The 16,038-nt window shown below is 38.7% G+C and overlaps 1 protein-coding gene across 1 annotated transcript in view; it reads left to right on the forward strand.

Annotated features, from left to right (window-relative positions):
* Positions 1-3,120, forward strand: part of LOC124722185 (dynein axonemal heavy chain 7-like) — a 913,348-nt gene extending 910,228 nt beyond the window's left edge. The window contains exon 40 of the mRNA XM_047247384.1: positions 2,862-3,120. Coding sequence (XP_047103340.1) covers positions 2,862-3,120 — 259 coding nt within the window. The remainder of the gene's footprint in view (positions 1-2,861) is intronic.
* The last annotated feature ends 12,918 nt before the right edge of the window (positions 3,121-16,038 follow it).

A 16,038-nucleotide genomic window follows, 5' to 3' on the forward strand; every position in this document is an offset into this window, starting at 1 on the left:
TCCCAATCTTAGCTACTGTATAGAAATTGAAGGTTGTGCTGCAGACATTCACCTTAACAGAGTACTATTGCTACAAAAAAGAGGGTTAAGGATTATACACGGATTAGGCTACAAAGACTTTTGCCATGATGTTTTGAGACAACACAACTATTTCACCATATACTCTTTGTATCTTTATAAATTAATTACTTTTTTTGTCTCACAGAAAACTGAAGTAACTAAATGTAGTGATTTATGTAACCACAACACCAGGTCCAAAGAAAATTACTACCGACACAGAACAAGATTAAAAATGATGGACCAGAGCCCGTATACTAATGGACTGATACGATATTATAAACTGCCAGAGTCCAAGAAATACAGTAATAAAAAGTAATTCAAATCAAAACTAAAAGAATTCTTAATTGAAAAGTGTCACTATTCACTCAAAGAATTTTAAATGGTTAAGTTTAAGAGCTGTGAAATAATGTACAAAAAAATTGGCTGAATTAATATGTGTAAGATGTAATGTATTTTGACAAGCATCAATTTACTGTTTAACTATTACCTGTAAAGCTAAGATCTAAATGTATTTTATGTTTGTAACTGTACGTGATGTTTGCAAAAGCCATCATATTGATGACTACACGTAAAAAAGTCTAAATAAATAAATAAATGAACCAGGTGCCAGAGACGTTGATCAGCGGCAAAGAGGTACAACATATGCATGAAATTAGATCTATTGCTGCACAGTCATTTCACATGGTGATATTGTTGTATCACTGTAAAACTCACTGTCGTAATGTCTTTGTGCGTTTATTACAGAAAGTGCCGGATTCCATGATTTGTCCTAACTGAAGTCGCTTTCTCTATTAATTAAATTCGTTACCAAAAAAATTTCAATTCCTTCTTTCACTACTGAATCCCAGAAAGATGAAGTCAAGGCTAAAATTTTGACGTTATCATACACCATAGACTAGTGTCAATACAGTGCTCTGCCAGCGACAGTTTATTAGGTTGTAAGAGCTGGGTATACCTGTGCTGCACTGTACGTCTCTTGTGGAGCATATATGTTGTCCATCTGATGTATGAATGGCCACACTCAAAGGGGATCTTGTAAATGCCATGCTTCCAAAGCACTAAATCTTCTTTAATGGAACTCAGGAGTGCTACTGTCTTTAGCAGAGGGTGAAAATCACTTTCACTGTGTGTTTTCTGGGGATCCATCCTATTTCTCATGGTAGGCTTCCACGTATGACAGAAAAGCCACGGACTTAAAACTTTGTGTGTCTTCTGCATTCCTTATGCCCACTGTTGGTCCCATTCGTAGGGCCTTATATACCTGTTGCGAAGAGTACCCATTGGCTTCAAAAACTCTTCTCAACTGTAGAATCACTCAAACTGAACAGTTCAGATGCATTAGTGTTCCTCTTTCAGAATCATCATTTCTTACTGGCAAAACCTTTGATAAAGAGTTTTCAGCTTTGTTTGAATATGTTTTGACCTCGACATATTTTTAATTCAATAACGAATTTTATGAACAGACTGATGTTGTCACATTGGGTAGTCCTTTGTCGCCCTTGGTGGCCAAATTTTTATGGAAGACTTCGAGGGAAATGAACTGGAATCTACTAGCTTGAATCCCACGGTATTTTGGAGGTATGTCAATGACACGTTTGTAGTACAGTTCCGTGGTGACAATAAATTAAAGAATTTTTAAATGATCTCAATTCCATCCACAGACAAATTCAGTTCGTGATGGAAATCGAAAAAGATGGGTGCTTTCCAATTTTGCATGTTTTGGTACAACACAAAGATGATGGCCCTTTGGGACGTGCAGTATATCAGAAACCAACCCATACTGATTTGTATTTATGTTCATAGCTGCCACCATCCTTTGCAGACGATGAGTGTACTCAGAAATCTGGTACACAGAGCACATATCATTGTTGACGACAGCAGTCTGGAGGACGAGCCTCTACAGTTGAGAAGAGTTTTTGAAGCCAATGGGTACTCTCCACAGCAGATATGTGTGGCACTATGAATGACACCAACAGTGGCCATAAGTAAAGTTTTAAATCTGTGGCTTTTCTGCCATATGTGGGAAACCTATCATAAAAAATAGGACGCATCCTTAGCAAACACAAAGAGCTAGGATTTTTCACCCTCCACCAAAGACAGCAGCATTCCTAGGTTCCATTAAAGATGATTTGTACTTCGAAAGCCCTGTCAGCGTGGCCATTCATACACTGGACAGACGACACGTGCAATCCATGAGAGCTGCACAGTGCACCACAGGTATATCCAGTTCTTACAACCTAACAGACTGGTGGTGGCAGAGCACTGTATTGACACTGGGCACTCTATGGTGTATGATAACGTCGAAATTTTTGCCTCGATTTCATCTTTCTGGGACTCAGTAGTGAAAGAAGCAATTGAAATTCAGTTGGTGATGAATTTAATTTATAGAGATAGCAACTTCAGCTTGGACAAATCATGGAATCCAACGCTTTCTGTAATAAATTCACAAAGACATCGCGACAGTGTAGCTCACAGTTATACAACAGTATCACTGTGTTCGTCGACTGTGCAGTCATAGATCTAATTTCATGCATAAGTTGTGTCTCTTTGCCGCTGATCAACGTCTCTGGCACACTGTATAGCTGTCGTCACATGCGCAGTGACAAGGCCTGAGGGTTTAAAAGGACAGGGCAATTGCAGGAGTGTCAGTCGCCTCTGCTCACTCTGAAGATGGCTGGACAGTATACAGCCGAAATATTTGAGGAAAAAGTGAAATGTATGTGGCTGCGAAATTTTATGGAACATTTGTCTCACATACTCAACCACATGAGAACAATGAATGTATCAAATTAATGTTGCAGGAACCAGCTGGCAGATCAATATCCGAAACAAATACAGGAAGAGATGCCAATAATTTGGATTAAAATTGCAGAGATCTCTAAGTTAACATGGAGAAACTTTTACGTATGTCCACTCTACAGAACACCTGAACGTCAAGGAATAATTATGACAAATGGGCTATCAACAAATTTTGTGCTAGCTATGTTATTACCAAGTGAACTTCCTCAATCCCACTGGATAAAGAGAGGAGTAGCACTTCTCTGCCAAACAAATAAATAATAGATATGCATTATATTTTTATTTGTCTGGAAGTATCAAATTATAGTCAAAATAAATATTCATAGCTTAAGCAATGTGTCACGCATTAATTTTATTTTCAGGTCACACCTACATACATATTGGAGTCATTCTGAAAGTTATGTGAGACCCTTCCTACTGTTATGAATACTAATTTTTATTTTCGTCATAAAATATGTACATCAACTTAATTTACAGATTTTTCTTTTAGATTTGAATATAGTCTCCATTTCTTTATGGATGTTTTTTAGTCTTCTGTAAGTCCTTTCCAACTACCCTAGTGGAACATGACTCGCCTATGATTTACTGATGGCACTTGCTAGCTATTTGCCAGATATCCTTAGCTTGCTGAAATATGGTTTTAGGTAGAAAGTTTTTAAGGAACAGATGCAACACAAATTTAGTTAACTTGGCCAGTTTCCACATTTATTATCACTCATGGCAATACAGTTCCCAGGCTTGTCTATAAGATTTTATATGGAATGTTAATCACAGGTAGATACTTCCAATAGACTATGAAGCATTTTGACAGAGACAATCATTTTAGATTGCACTTCCACAACTCAATTCTGACTGATGAATATCACAAAGCTGCTTTGAACACATAGTTACTGAACACAGTAGAGCTCTGATAACTGATCGTAATACACAGATGTTAGTGTTACTGATACAGAAAGCTTAGTGAAAAATTTATAGCAGATATCGCTGATACATTGATGTAACGATTTGCTGACTACAGACTGTCTTTTACTGATCATGTTTATGTGGACTGACACTGACTTAATATCCAGATGATGACTAGGCTTAGACTGTCAACATATTGTCTGTTGATAGACTATATAGACACATGTAAGAGTAATTAGTGAAATTGGTAATTACATTTTACTTTATGCTGATACAAGAGTCTAATTTCGTATTTGATGTCAGCCTATAGAATCAAGTAACAATTTTCTTTCACTGTGGGTTAGATAACTACGAAAGCAATCCGCAATATCCTTTCTTTCAGGAGTGCTAGTTCTGCAAGGTTCGCAGGAGAGCTTCTGCAAAGTTTGGTAGATAGTAGACGAGGTACTGGCAGAAGTAAAGCTGTGAGGACGGGTTGTGAGTCGTGCTTGTGTAGCTCAGTTGGTAGAGCATTTGCCCGCAAAAGGCAAAGTTTCCGAGTTCGAGTCTCGCTCTGGCACACAGTTTTAATCTGCCAGGATGTTTCATATCAGTGCACACTCCACTGCAGAGTGAAAATCTCATTCTGGAAACATCCCCCAGGCTGTGGCTAAGCCATGTCTCCGCAGTATCATTTCTTTCAGGAGTGCTAGTTCTGCAAGGTTCGCAGGAGAGCTTCTGTAAAGTTTGGATGGTAGGAGATGAGGTACTGGCAGAAGTAGAACTGTGAGGACGGGTCGTGAGTTGTACTTGGGTAGCTCAGTTGGTAGAGCATTTGCCCGCAAAAGGCAAGGTCCTGAGTTCGAGTCTCGCTCTGGCACACGGTTTTAATCTGCCAGGAAGTTTTACAAAACTAATAGTTTCAAACGAACTGCTTGGTTGATACAGTGCTAGTGTGGCCGAACAGTTCTAGGCACTTCAGTATGGAAACGCATGACCGCTATGGTCGCAGGTTCGATTCCTGCCTCGGGCATGGATGTGTGTGATGTCCATATGTTAGTTAGGTTTAAATAGTTCTAAGTTCTAGGGGACTGATGATCTCAGATGTTAAGTCTCATAGTGCTCAGAGCCGTTTGAACCATTTTTGATACAGTGCTGCCATTTATTGCTTTTGTTCTGTGTGTTCTAATAGTTTCTAATTATGGACAAGTTTGAAATAAGAAAGAAGAGGAAAAGAATCTTGATTCGTGCACTAGCATTATGGTAAGTTAAAAATATGTGTGCACTAATTACCTATCGATAGCAGTTTAATGTTAGCATGTTACTCGGAGACTATTAGAACTTTGGGTCTGCAATGTTTCAGTATTTCACAAGTATCAGAGTGGTAAATGTAACTACAAATAACATTAAACTAAAATCAGTGGATAAAAATACACCTGGATTTTAATGTGTCTCCCAAATTTGCGTTGTAAACAAAAATATCACCCAAACGGCAATGGTTGCATTTCTTTTTTAAAAAAAATTGCTCAGGATTCTATCTTTAGTAGCCCAAATGTCAATATATCTCCCAATCTCGTCACCTAGGCAGTACTCAGTTATGAAAACAAGTTCTGGTACTGAACGACAGGAAGGGGTTTGAGGAGAGCGGAAGGGGTCTGTGATGACAGTAGATTCTGTAATTTGTGTTTTCTAAAATATTTCTTCAGCAGGCTATTTGAATTCATCCATGCCAAATGCAGCCTGAATTCCCACCCTTGCTCCCTTCCCCATCCCTTTCATCCATTATGCTCTTGTTGTAACATTACAATAACTGAAGCAATTTGGGGGTGATGGTGTTTGTTCCTAATGTTGATTTGAGTAAGATTTCGACAATATGCATAGCTCAGCGATATTTATATTGGAAGGCTGTTAGCAATAGTCATTTTGTACTAGTATCTGTGCATAGATATGGATCGCTTGAGGAATGGCGATCTATCACGTCTTCAAATTTTACTAAAAGAAAAATGTTCTACAGTGAAATGTCTTATTCGTAATATCCGTGGAATAGTGAATCCATCTGTCGCAACTGACAACTCTAACATATTTGTAAATAAACGCCATTTAAGGGATAACGTATGTTGTATATCACAAAGCAGTTTATCAACATCAAAGACTGTATAACCATATTATCATGGGTAAATGGAGACTCATTTGTGACATTGTGCACATTACAAGTCTAGTTGAAATCAATGCATGAACCAATGTTCAGATCGCAATACTGTAGCTCATAGTATTCATGTATTCCAGTTTATTCATAAATAAATTTGGTTGCTATAGTTTCAAGTTGGCTGTTGAAATGATAATTTAAAAAGATGTTATTGATCGCTTAAGGAAAGTGAAGAGGTTTAATGAAATGATAGTTAATTTGAGATGGAACTGAGGAACTTGAGATGCTTTGACGAGCTGAAGGACTTCTGACTTGGTTTCAGATAAGCTGGAAACTTAAATACAAGATTGTAGTAGAAGAAAGATAGTTATTTTCAAAAGAGGTTTGAGCCTTTCAACATTATAAGTTAATCAGTACAACATTAAGATTCTTCTGCTCTGTGATACTGAACCTTATATTAGGGGACAGAGCTGTGTTTTGTTACCTAGGGAACAATAAATTATACCAGAGTTTTAATTTGTTTGGCAATAAATGGAAGTTATCATGCTGAGCCCTCCCGAAAGCAAATTATGAAGATAAAATTAAAAAATAAATAAATATTTTTCAATATAAATAAAAAGAGTGTTTTTATTGTCTTCTTCAACAAATCTGGTCCCGCTTTTGACAAAATTCTAGCTATGTCCTTGTGAGATTCCATTTTCATCCATTTTCTTAACATCGTACTTGCTAGTTATGTTCCCATCGTTTTTCGTATCAACTCCTTTGCTGTCTTTATTTGTATTATGTAGAATCATATGGTCTTTGTGATATCACTAGAAGCTGTAATTTTGTTTTGGTAATAAATGGATTTGGTTTCTTTTAGCAGTTCATTATATGATATATTCTTGTTCCTGTATAGATCACAGTTTCCTCACATTGGTTTTATCCGAAAATGATCATATGGAGTTTTTAGCTCTTCCTTCTTCCTTGTTACATCTGTTATGATCCAGTTTTTATCGCATTTATCATTTTTATTGCTGCATATGGCACCACCAAAGGCCGGTACTTCATGGGTGTTATTGTGGAGCACTGCCCACACCTCAGCGATCATGGACCTATGTGTACTGGCCCCTGTGTGCTGCTATTGTGGGAAGTGTTGGGGATTAGTGCAGGCATTTGGTGTTCTGCAGCCAGGGTGTTTCTGACCATGACCATTTCGTGATGCAGTGCAGTTACACATGCCTGTACGTAAAAAGGGCTGTGACATACATGTTCGACATAAGTGCAGTGATCATGAAGAAAGTTCACTTTCCAGATGAGGTGTGTACCTTAGTTCATGAATTAAGTGGTTGGCCTGTTACTGTGTACAAGGAGGCCCACATGGCACCTTGGATACAGGCAGCTGAGGAAAAGATGGTGCTTCTTGAATCATATCAAAGACACTTCTGAAATTATAACACCAATCCTTGAAAAATATAGGTAATATACAATGACTACTGACAGATAAAAGCAGCTAAGAGATATAGAAATATGTGAATAAATAAAATAAACATTTGAAAAAAGACAGTATCATTTAGTTACAATCTTACTTAAAAGTATTTGAATAAATAAATAACAACAACACCTGCCATGAGAAGATTTGTTGATCTCCAATTGGCTTCATGACTTTAAAGTTGTATTCTCAGGTGCCAAACAACTGTTCTGAAGAAGATGTATAAAACTTTTCTCTAACCCACACAGGCCAAACTACACGATGATATTTTTAATTGTATTGTAAATAACAAAAGAAAGACCACAGACCTCTTCTAGACATTGAAGCCACCCCTTAATAAAACATAGATATCCCCTGTCCATATGCTGTTCATACCATAAAAAGGCAATCCTTCAAACCTTATAGTGGACTATATGCAAGGCATAAACTAGAACAAACACATATAAAGAAAACAATGAAATTGTAAAGGAACCCTAGTCGTTATTTGTTGCTTTAACATAATAGGTATTAGTGAACAGGTACCTTCATCTTGATTTCCCATCCTGGCTATTCCTTCCCCCTGTGTTATTGGTAACTTTTGATTACAGAAAAAGCTTTTTGTAGTTCACAATCTTTACTAATTTTGTATTTGCCTCTGCTTTGCTAATTATTGATTTTGGTAATTTTTGTAACTTCTGTTATTTTATTCTCTCTGACCTCTTGTATGTGACAGCCCCATTCAAAACAGTTTGTGGTTGGTTTCTATATAATTCATTATAATACTCAATGGTTAACTTAGCTGGAATTTTGTCTTTTATGGGCACTTGGGCTCAACACAGTCATGTTATGTCATTTTTATTAGTATTTTTATTTTCATTTTATTATGTGACAGTCTCCTCCAGTGATGCAGCTTCACTAATACACTCCTGGAAATGGAAAAAAGAACACATTGACACCGGTGTGTCAGACCCACCATACTTGCTCCGGACACTGCGAGAGGGCTGTACAAGCAATGATCACATGCACGGCACAGCGGACACACCAGGAACCGCGGTGTTGGCCGCCGAATGGCGCTAGCTGCGCAGCATTTGTGCACCGCCGCCGTCAGTGTCAGCCAGTTTGCCGTGGCATACAGAGCTCCATCGCAGTCTTTAACACTGGTAGCATGCCGCAACAGCGTGGACGTGAACCGTATGTGCAGTTGACGGACTTTGAGCGAGGGCGTATAGTGGGCATGCGGGAGGCCGGGTGGACGTACCGCCAAATTGCTCAACACGTGGAGCGTGAGGTCTCCACAGTACATCGATGTTGTCGCCAGTGGTCGGCGGAAGGTGCACGTGCCCGTCGACCTGGGACCGGACCGCAGCGACGCACGGATGCACGCCAAGACCGTAGGATCCTACGCAGTGCCGTAGGGGACCGCACCGCCACTTCCCAGCAAATTAGGGACACTGTTGCTCCTGGGGTATCGGCGAGGACCATTCGCAACCGTCTCCATGAAGTTGGGCTACGGTCCCGCACACCGTTAGGCCGTCTTCCGCTCACGCCCCAACATCGTGCAGCCCGCCTCCAGTGGTGTCGCGACAGGCGTGAATGGAGGAACGAATGGAGACGTGTCGTCTTCAGCGATGAGAGTCGCTTCTGCCTTGGTGCCAATGATGGTCGTATGCGTGTTTGGCGCCGTGCAGATGAGCGCCACAATCAGGACTGCATACGACCGAGGCACACAGGGCCAACACCCGGCATCATGGTGTGGGGAGCGATCTCCTACACTGGCCGTACACCACTGGTGATCGTCGAGGGGACACTGAATAATACACGGTACATCCAAACCGTCATCGAACCCATCGTTCTACCATTCCTAGACCGGCAAGGGAACTTGCTGTTCCAACAGGACAATGCACTTCCGCATGTATCCCGTGCCACCCAACGTGCTCTAGAAGGTGTAAGTCAACTACCCTGGCCAGCAAGAGCTCCGGATCTGTCCCCCATTGAGCATGTTTGGGACTGGATGAAGCGTCGTCTCACGCGGTCTGCACGTCCAGCACGAACGCTGGTCCAACTGAGGCGCCAGGTGGAAATGGCATGGCAAGCCGTTCCACAGGACTACATCCAGCATCTCTACGATCGTCTCCATGGGAGAATAGCAGCCTGCATTGCTGCGAAAGGTGGATATACACTGTACTAATGCCGACATTGTGCATGCTCTGTTGCCTGTGTCTATGTGCCTGTGGTTCTGTCAGTGTGATCATGTGATGTATCTGACCCCAGGAATGTGTCAATAAAGTTTCCCCTTCCTGGGACAATGAATTCACGGTGTTCTTATTTCAATTTCCAGGAGTGTAGTTGATATATGTTCCTCTGCTATTTACTTTTTCGCCAAAGATAAATCACTGTAAATATTAGTCTGTCCACACAGTGTACCATTAGTGTTTGTGGAACTTCTATAATTTTATCAATATGATTTCTGTAGAGATGTTTTATTGTACAGATATCTTCCATACCTTCATTGCTGGCAGGTAACCTTAATTTTAATTTTAATTTGGATTATACTAGCACTGTACTGCGTCTTATTACTATTGTAGCTACAACTTGGCTTACCTGAGCGCATCTTTACACACATGCGCAAGAGATTGGTTTTCCATGTATTACTCTTAGATTCTCAGTATGTACTATTCTGTGAGCCAGGCCACTCCATGTATGTCTTCTCAGTGCTGCTTGTGTAAGCACTATTTATTATTTGAAGTTCTTAGACTAGGTTCCCAATTTCTTTCGAGTAATCATCATGTATCACCAGAATTTCTTTAAGCCCTTAACACAAAACCCTAAGCTACCTCGTCTTTATTATTTTGACAGTATACTTGGGCAACTTAAGAAGAGACCTTCGAAAAAATAAAACCCCACTTACAACCGTTTCAGCACTGATAGTTACGTATTCGGCAACTAGAGAGCATCTGGTGTTACATTTGTAGCCTGGCTGTAGTGTTTTGGTTGAGATGTTCGCCACTAGATATTGTCTTTACTGTGGGCTGCTCTGGATACTCGACAACAAAACTCCTGCTTTCGGATTCTCTCCTATATTTTTGTTTAGGGAGTGCTTTCAAAAAAAGGATTACTGCACTCAGCCTGAGTCTGAAATTGAATTTAGCAGCTCAGAAAGTGAATGAAAATGTGATGTTACTGCATTAGAAACTGAAACTGATGACAGTTCGTCAGCTGAGCGACAAGTGCAAACCAGTGGTACAAGATGAATACAGCCACCGTGCTCCATCCAGCTCCTCCAAGATTTATGTTCACAGGAAGCCGTTGTGAAACGTATGGTTAGATTTCATAGCTACACAGTAACTATGAAGTGACTTCATGTTTTGGGATGTTTTAGTCAATTTCCAATCCACGAGTATACTACTGGTGATTTTCAAAATTTTATGTCTTATTACTTTGAGTTTTAAATGCTGTCTTTATATGTCTATGTAATATCATTCATTATAGGATATTTTTCATTAATAAAATTATCTTTTAGAACATAATCTGAAAAAAATCGTTAAGTTAAGGAAGGATACAGGGTACTTTTCCAGCTGAATATTATGTAAAAATCAACACATATTTCTTTCAAACACTGTTTATAATGTACATGTTTTACAGGTTTTTTGTTGACATTAGGTAATGCAGCACACTTTCTAAACAAATTCGAAGTATTTTGAATATTTTTGAACCTGCTTAGGGTTATTAAAACAATTAAAACGAAATTGATGCAATTTTTTCCAAAATTCTTCTTCAAATTGAGGTACCACTTAATCCAATGTTGTACATTTGCAGGAGACCAAATTTTTACCAGATATGCATGGCTTGTTGGCTGAGGTACTAGACCTGTTCAATTCCAACTATTATGTATATTACATGGATAAAAATCTTCATCTTCAAGCTTCCTCTTGGCATTCCTTTCTGCACTTCTTGCTTCTTTAGTAACTTGAAAAGCTAATCTTTCGTCTTCATGCATCCATTGTCTGTCACACGCAAGCAAATGATCTTTTATATTAGAGGCACATTTTATGCTAAAATTTCTGAGGACTTCCAACCTTCCTATCACTCGATCATTGAAACATATCACTGTATGTAGTACACCAACTTTTAATGTATTTAGTCCTACAAAAACATTCTTGGGTAATCTTTCCCATAAGCAATGGTTGAAACTTTCATTTGTATTCTGAGTGCCCCATGAAGACATTTACTTAGCAAAACAGCGTTACTTAGGACTCTAAAAATTGGTTTTATTTCATTCCTAACACGCTCAGGAAGAGAATGCTTATGATGGTATATTTGACCACTTTCTTTTGCTTTTTCATAACCACACCAAGAATCTGCTCCTTTAGGGTAAAGTCCGTGAACTGGGTGGTCATCTGTGGACAACATATGAAAGTAGGTGGCCTATACAGCTTTTCTCATTGCTATAACATCATTCAGAGCTGCAGTTCGTCTAATGGCCTGTCCATAATAACTCTGAAGAAGGTCTATTTCAGTTTCTGTCAATCTGCCTTGGCCAGACAGAGATATTCCACCAGATAGCAATTTTCCTTTCATTTTTCTTTGTAGCTTCCTCAGTCTAGTGCCCATCCTCTTTTTCACATGTCCACAACACTCCAGTTTTGTTAGCAATGTATCACCATAAACATTGAACTCATTAATTTTATTGAAAGCTTTAGAGTCCCCATTACCTAGGTACTTCGTATATCTAACGGTATAAACAGGCACCGAACACTGAAATATTTTTAGAGCTCCAGCACACTCCATACCTCCGCTGTAACCACCATAATTCTTAGAACACTGATGCCAATATGTTCTTCAGTTTTACCATGGCAGGTGTGACAGTACTTAGATAAGCACTCAACATCAACAACTTTTCCTTTCTCCAGAGAAGTAGCACTTACAACACCATTCAAGGAACGATGTCCTCAACGTTGCCATGTCAAATCAAGTGCAGCAACAATGTCCCTGGTTCCACTGATATTTACAGTTTCTTCTACTGTACGTTTCATAGATGCTTTAGAGACAACCGTCAAGGCACCTAAAAGTATTTTTATGTACTTGCTGAACCTACTGGGAGGAGGAGGAAGGTCCATCAAACCACAAAACGTTTGAGCAGCCTTTTTTTCCTTTTCCTATTGGAACCATTGCTTACACCAACTTCAAATTAACATTGTAAGATTATGAACAATGATCGAAGTCAATTTAAAGGTAGATTTATTGCAGAATCTACATAAAAGAACTAATTTTGACGCTAAACCCTTCTTCCTACTTTGTTGTTCAGTTATTTCCAGACAGTATAAACAATCACATTTTTTACATTTCGCCACTTCCTTTATCAAAGAAGATAAGATGGTATCATCAACAACAACAAATCCACTACAAACTGCGTCATTGTTAACACAAAAATTTGAATCACCAGGAGGTGTGCCATGTGGGAGCACATAGGTTACTTTCAACAGTGTGGCTTGCTTTGTTTGTGAACTGGTTACCACCGAATTTCCTTTTATTGAATTTCTTGATGTGTGGCATGGTTCTTATTTATTGTGCACCAAAGGATATGTACATCCACAAATATATGTAGCACTTGGGAAACAAATATTCAATATCACATGAACAAATTGCTTCAGCGAAACAAAGTAAATACTAGCATAGAGAATCATTTACATACACTATAAACCAGCATTCTCACCAACATATACAATGTATCATACGTATAAACGCTGGAAACAGAAAGTTAACAGTTCTTTTCGAAATAATACTGGTTTCTGTAACAGAAATAAAATGGGCATGGTGGCATTCAAGACCGTAACTTTAAAATTTGGTATATATAAATCATTTTTCATTTGAAATCCTATAATGTATATATCAATGTAATCAGGAAAGACTATAGAATTTAATAAAGCCATAAAAATATTTCAATTTTTCCGCTATTTATAAGTGCCCTGTACCCTTAAGAAGTTACATTTATTTGGGTTCTTTGTATACCTATTTGTTCTAGGTTACATCTCGTATTTAGCTTACTGTCAAGTTTTGGATGATTGCATTTTTATGCTATGATCAGCATAAGTATATGTGTGAGTTGACAGACGGCTCCCATGGCTAAAAATGGTCTGCGGTCTTTCTTTTGTAATTTACAATGTAATTAAAAACCTTTTCATATGGTTTAACCTACGAAGGTTGAAAAAAATATTTTTTATCCTTCTATAGGTCAAGTGTTTCACACCTGAGGATGTGACTTTAAAGTCACAAAACTAGTTGTGAACCAATAGGAGATTAATAAAACTTCTCATAGCAGCTGTTGTGCTGTTTTGATTATTTATTTATTCAGTTGGATTTCTACAGCTGTCGCTGCCCCACTCACCAAGTGATCTTGAAAGTATTTGTACATTTTCTAAAGCACAGATGTAATCGCTTGTGTCTCCGTCATACATTTTCCTGAGTCTTTGAATAGATGGGCGGTTGGACCTTTCAACATTCCTTACTGTTGTACATTGGAGGTTGGTATGCAACCATGAAACTTTTTCAATAGCCTCTGAGATGAACTATGCTGTCTTTATGATCATAGATTCAGAGCACTGTCGTTATATATTCACACTGCAATCCCACTGCTTTCTGTGGTGAAAACGAGTCCACCATGCTGCTGTCCATCCAGCATTAGCACTCTGTACTGTTCTAAATGATTTGGGGAAAGCAGCGACAGTGGATGACATCATTAATACTCGTCCAGAGTTGGTGAATACAGTAAATGCAACATCTTCAAACACAAATTGTCCACACTATTCATAGAAGCCTTACACACTCTCGACGATGTTCACTGTTTGACAGGGAAATTGTCTGACGATTCAAATTCAATATGGATGTCTATCAATTCTGTTTTTTATACTCTAATTTTGCTTTGAACAGTTGATCACGGTAACTGGCACTTATCCTTTAAATTTAACGTCCTCATAGTAAGAATAGTGAAACCTGGAGGATATATTGTACATTAGACCACTACTGTTATTATTTCTTGAAAGATGTAGGTTATCATACCGGTAATACTCAGAATTTCTTGCATTGGGTAATTTACAGTTGTTGAATATGCTGGGATCCTTCTTCATATTCCCTCTCCTGTCTGTTTATTGTCTCAGAATAATGAAATGAGGTGGTTCCACTTGAACAGATGTCTTTATTGACCAAGACTGTATGGATGTCGTCAGTAGAACTAGATACCTGTAGATTCTCAGGAATGGAAAGTTAATGGCAGCTAAACTCCAAAATTCAGTACACATAAGAGTTTCAGATGCACCTCATCTGACACAGATACATGGGGCACTTTCCTCACTAGCTTATCCAACGCAATTTTATTTTCTGTGGCTTATGCTTGGTGAATGTATGCCTTCTTACCTGTAGCACTTCAAATAAGAATCAGTTCCTGTATGGCATTCATATCATATTTCTTGAAACAGAAACGCAAATGCATTACATGTAAGTCACTTTGTTCCTGGTGGAGTGCTCCCAACATCCCTCATAAATGTGCCCTCCAAGGAAATTGTTGCCAGGGATTATTAAATTATCTTGATATTGGATGGGAATTCTCATTTTTCATTAGTGTAAAATATAGCTCAAGCATAATGTTTGTGGCAGACATATTCCTGATTCATTTGTCATATTGAATTGGAGTTTTTGTATCCAGTGAAGTCATTGCAAGGTTTCAGTCCTATCAATTTAAGGAACTCGTTACTCTGACATGTTTCCACTCTGTCCTTCTGTTGTGAAGTCACATCCTGACTAGTGTGTGTCTTGATTTTATACTTTAAACCCATAATACTGATGCTGATTCAGATGACGATGTATTATGTTTTTCTCTCCTTAGAAATCGACTAGATTCCTGTCTTGGTGAACAATGTTCAACTAGAGATGATTTAATGTCTGAACATTTACTGGGTGATGTATCAGTGTTCTCAGCACCTCAAAAACCTTGTATCTACATCTGCATCGATATCTACGTGATTACTCAGATATTCAAAATAAAGTGCCTGGCAGAAGGTTCAATGAACCTCTTTCAAGCTGTCTCTCAACCGTTCCACTCTCGAACAGCGTGCACTTAAATTTTTCTGTGCAAGCCTTGTTTTCTCTTATTTTATCGTTATGATCATTTCTCCTTATGTAGGTGGATGCCAACAGAATGTTTCCGCAATCACAGGAGAAAACTGGTGATTGAAATTTCCTGTGAAGATCCTATCACAACGAAAAATGCCTTTGTTTTAATGATTGCCACTTCAATTAACAAACCATGACTGTGGCACTATCTCCCCTATTTCGAGATAATACGAAACGAGCTGCCCTTGTCTGAGCTCTTTCTATGTCATCTGTCAGTCCCACCTGATGTGGATCCCACATCACACAGCAATACTCCAGAATTGGGAGGGCAAGTGTGGTGTAAGCAGTCTCTTTAGTAGATCTGTTGCACCTTCTAAGTGTTCTACCAATGAATCACGGTCTTTGGTTATCTCTACCCACAGCAAAACTTAGCACTGGCATATTTTTAGATTTGTCAAAGGCGTTTGGCACCATAACCCATGATAAATTGCTACACAAGCTAGAAAATATTGGCATCAGAGGAACAGCTAACAACTGGCTCAACTCTTGTGTTAAAAGCAGGGAACAATATGCAGAAATAGATCAGGAAAGGGAT

Source organism: Schistocerca piceifrons, chromosome X (assembly GCF_021461385.2).
Source record: "Schistocerca piceifrons isolate TAMUIC-IGC-003096 chromosome X, iqSchPice1.1, whole genome shotgun sequence".
Classification (NCBI taxonomy): Eukaryota; Metazoa; Arthropoda; class Insecta; order Orthoptera; family Acrididae; genus Schistocerca; species Schistocerca piceifrons.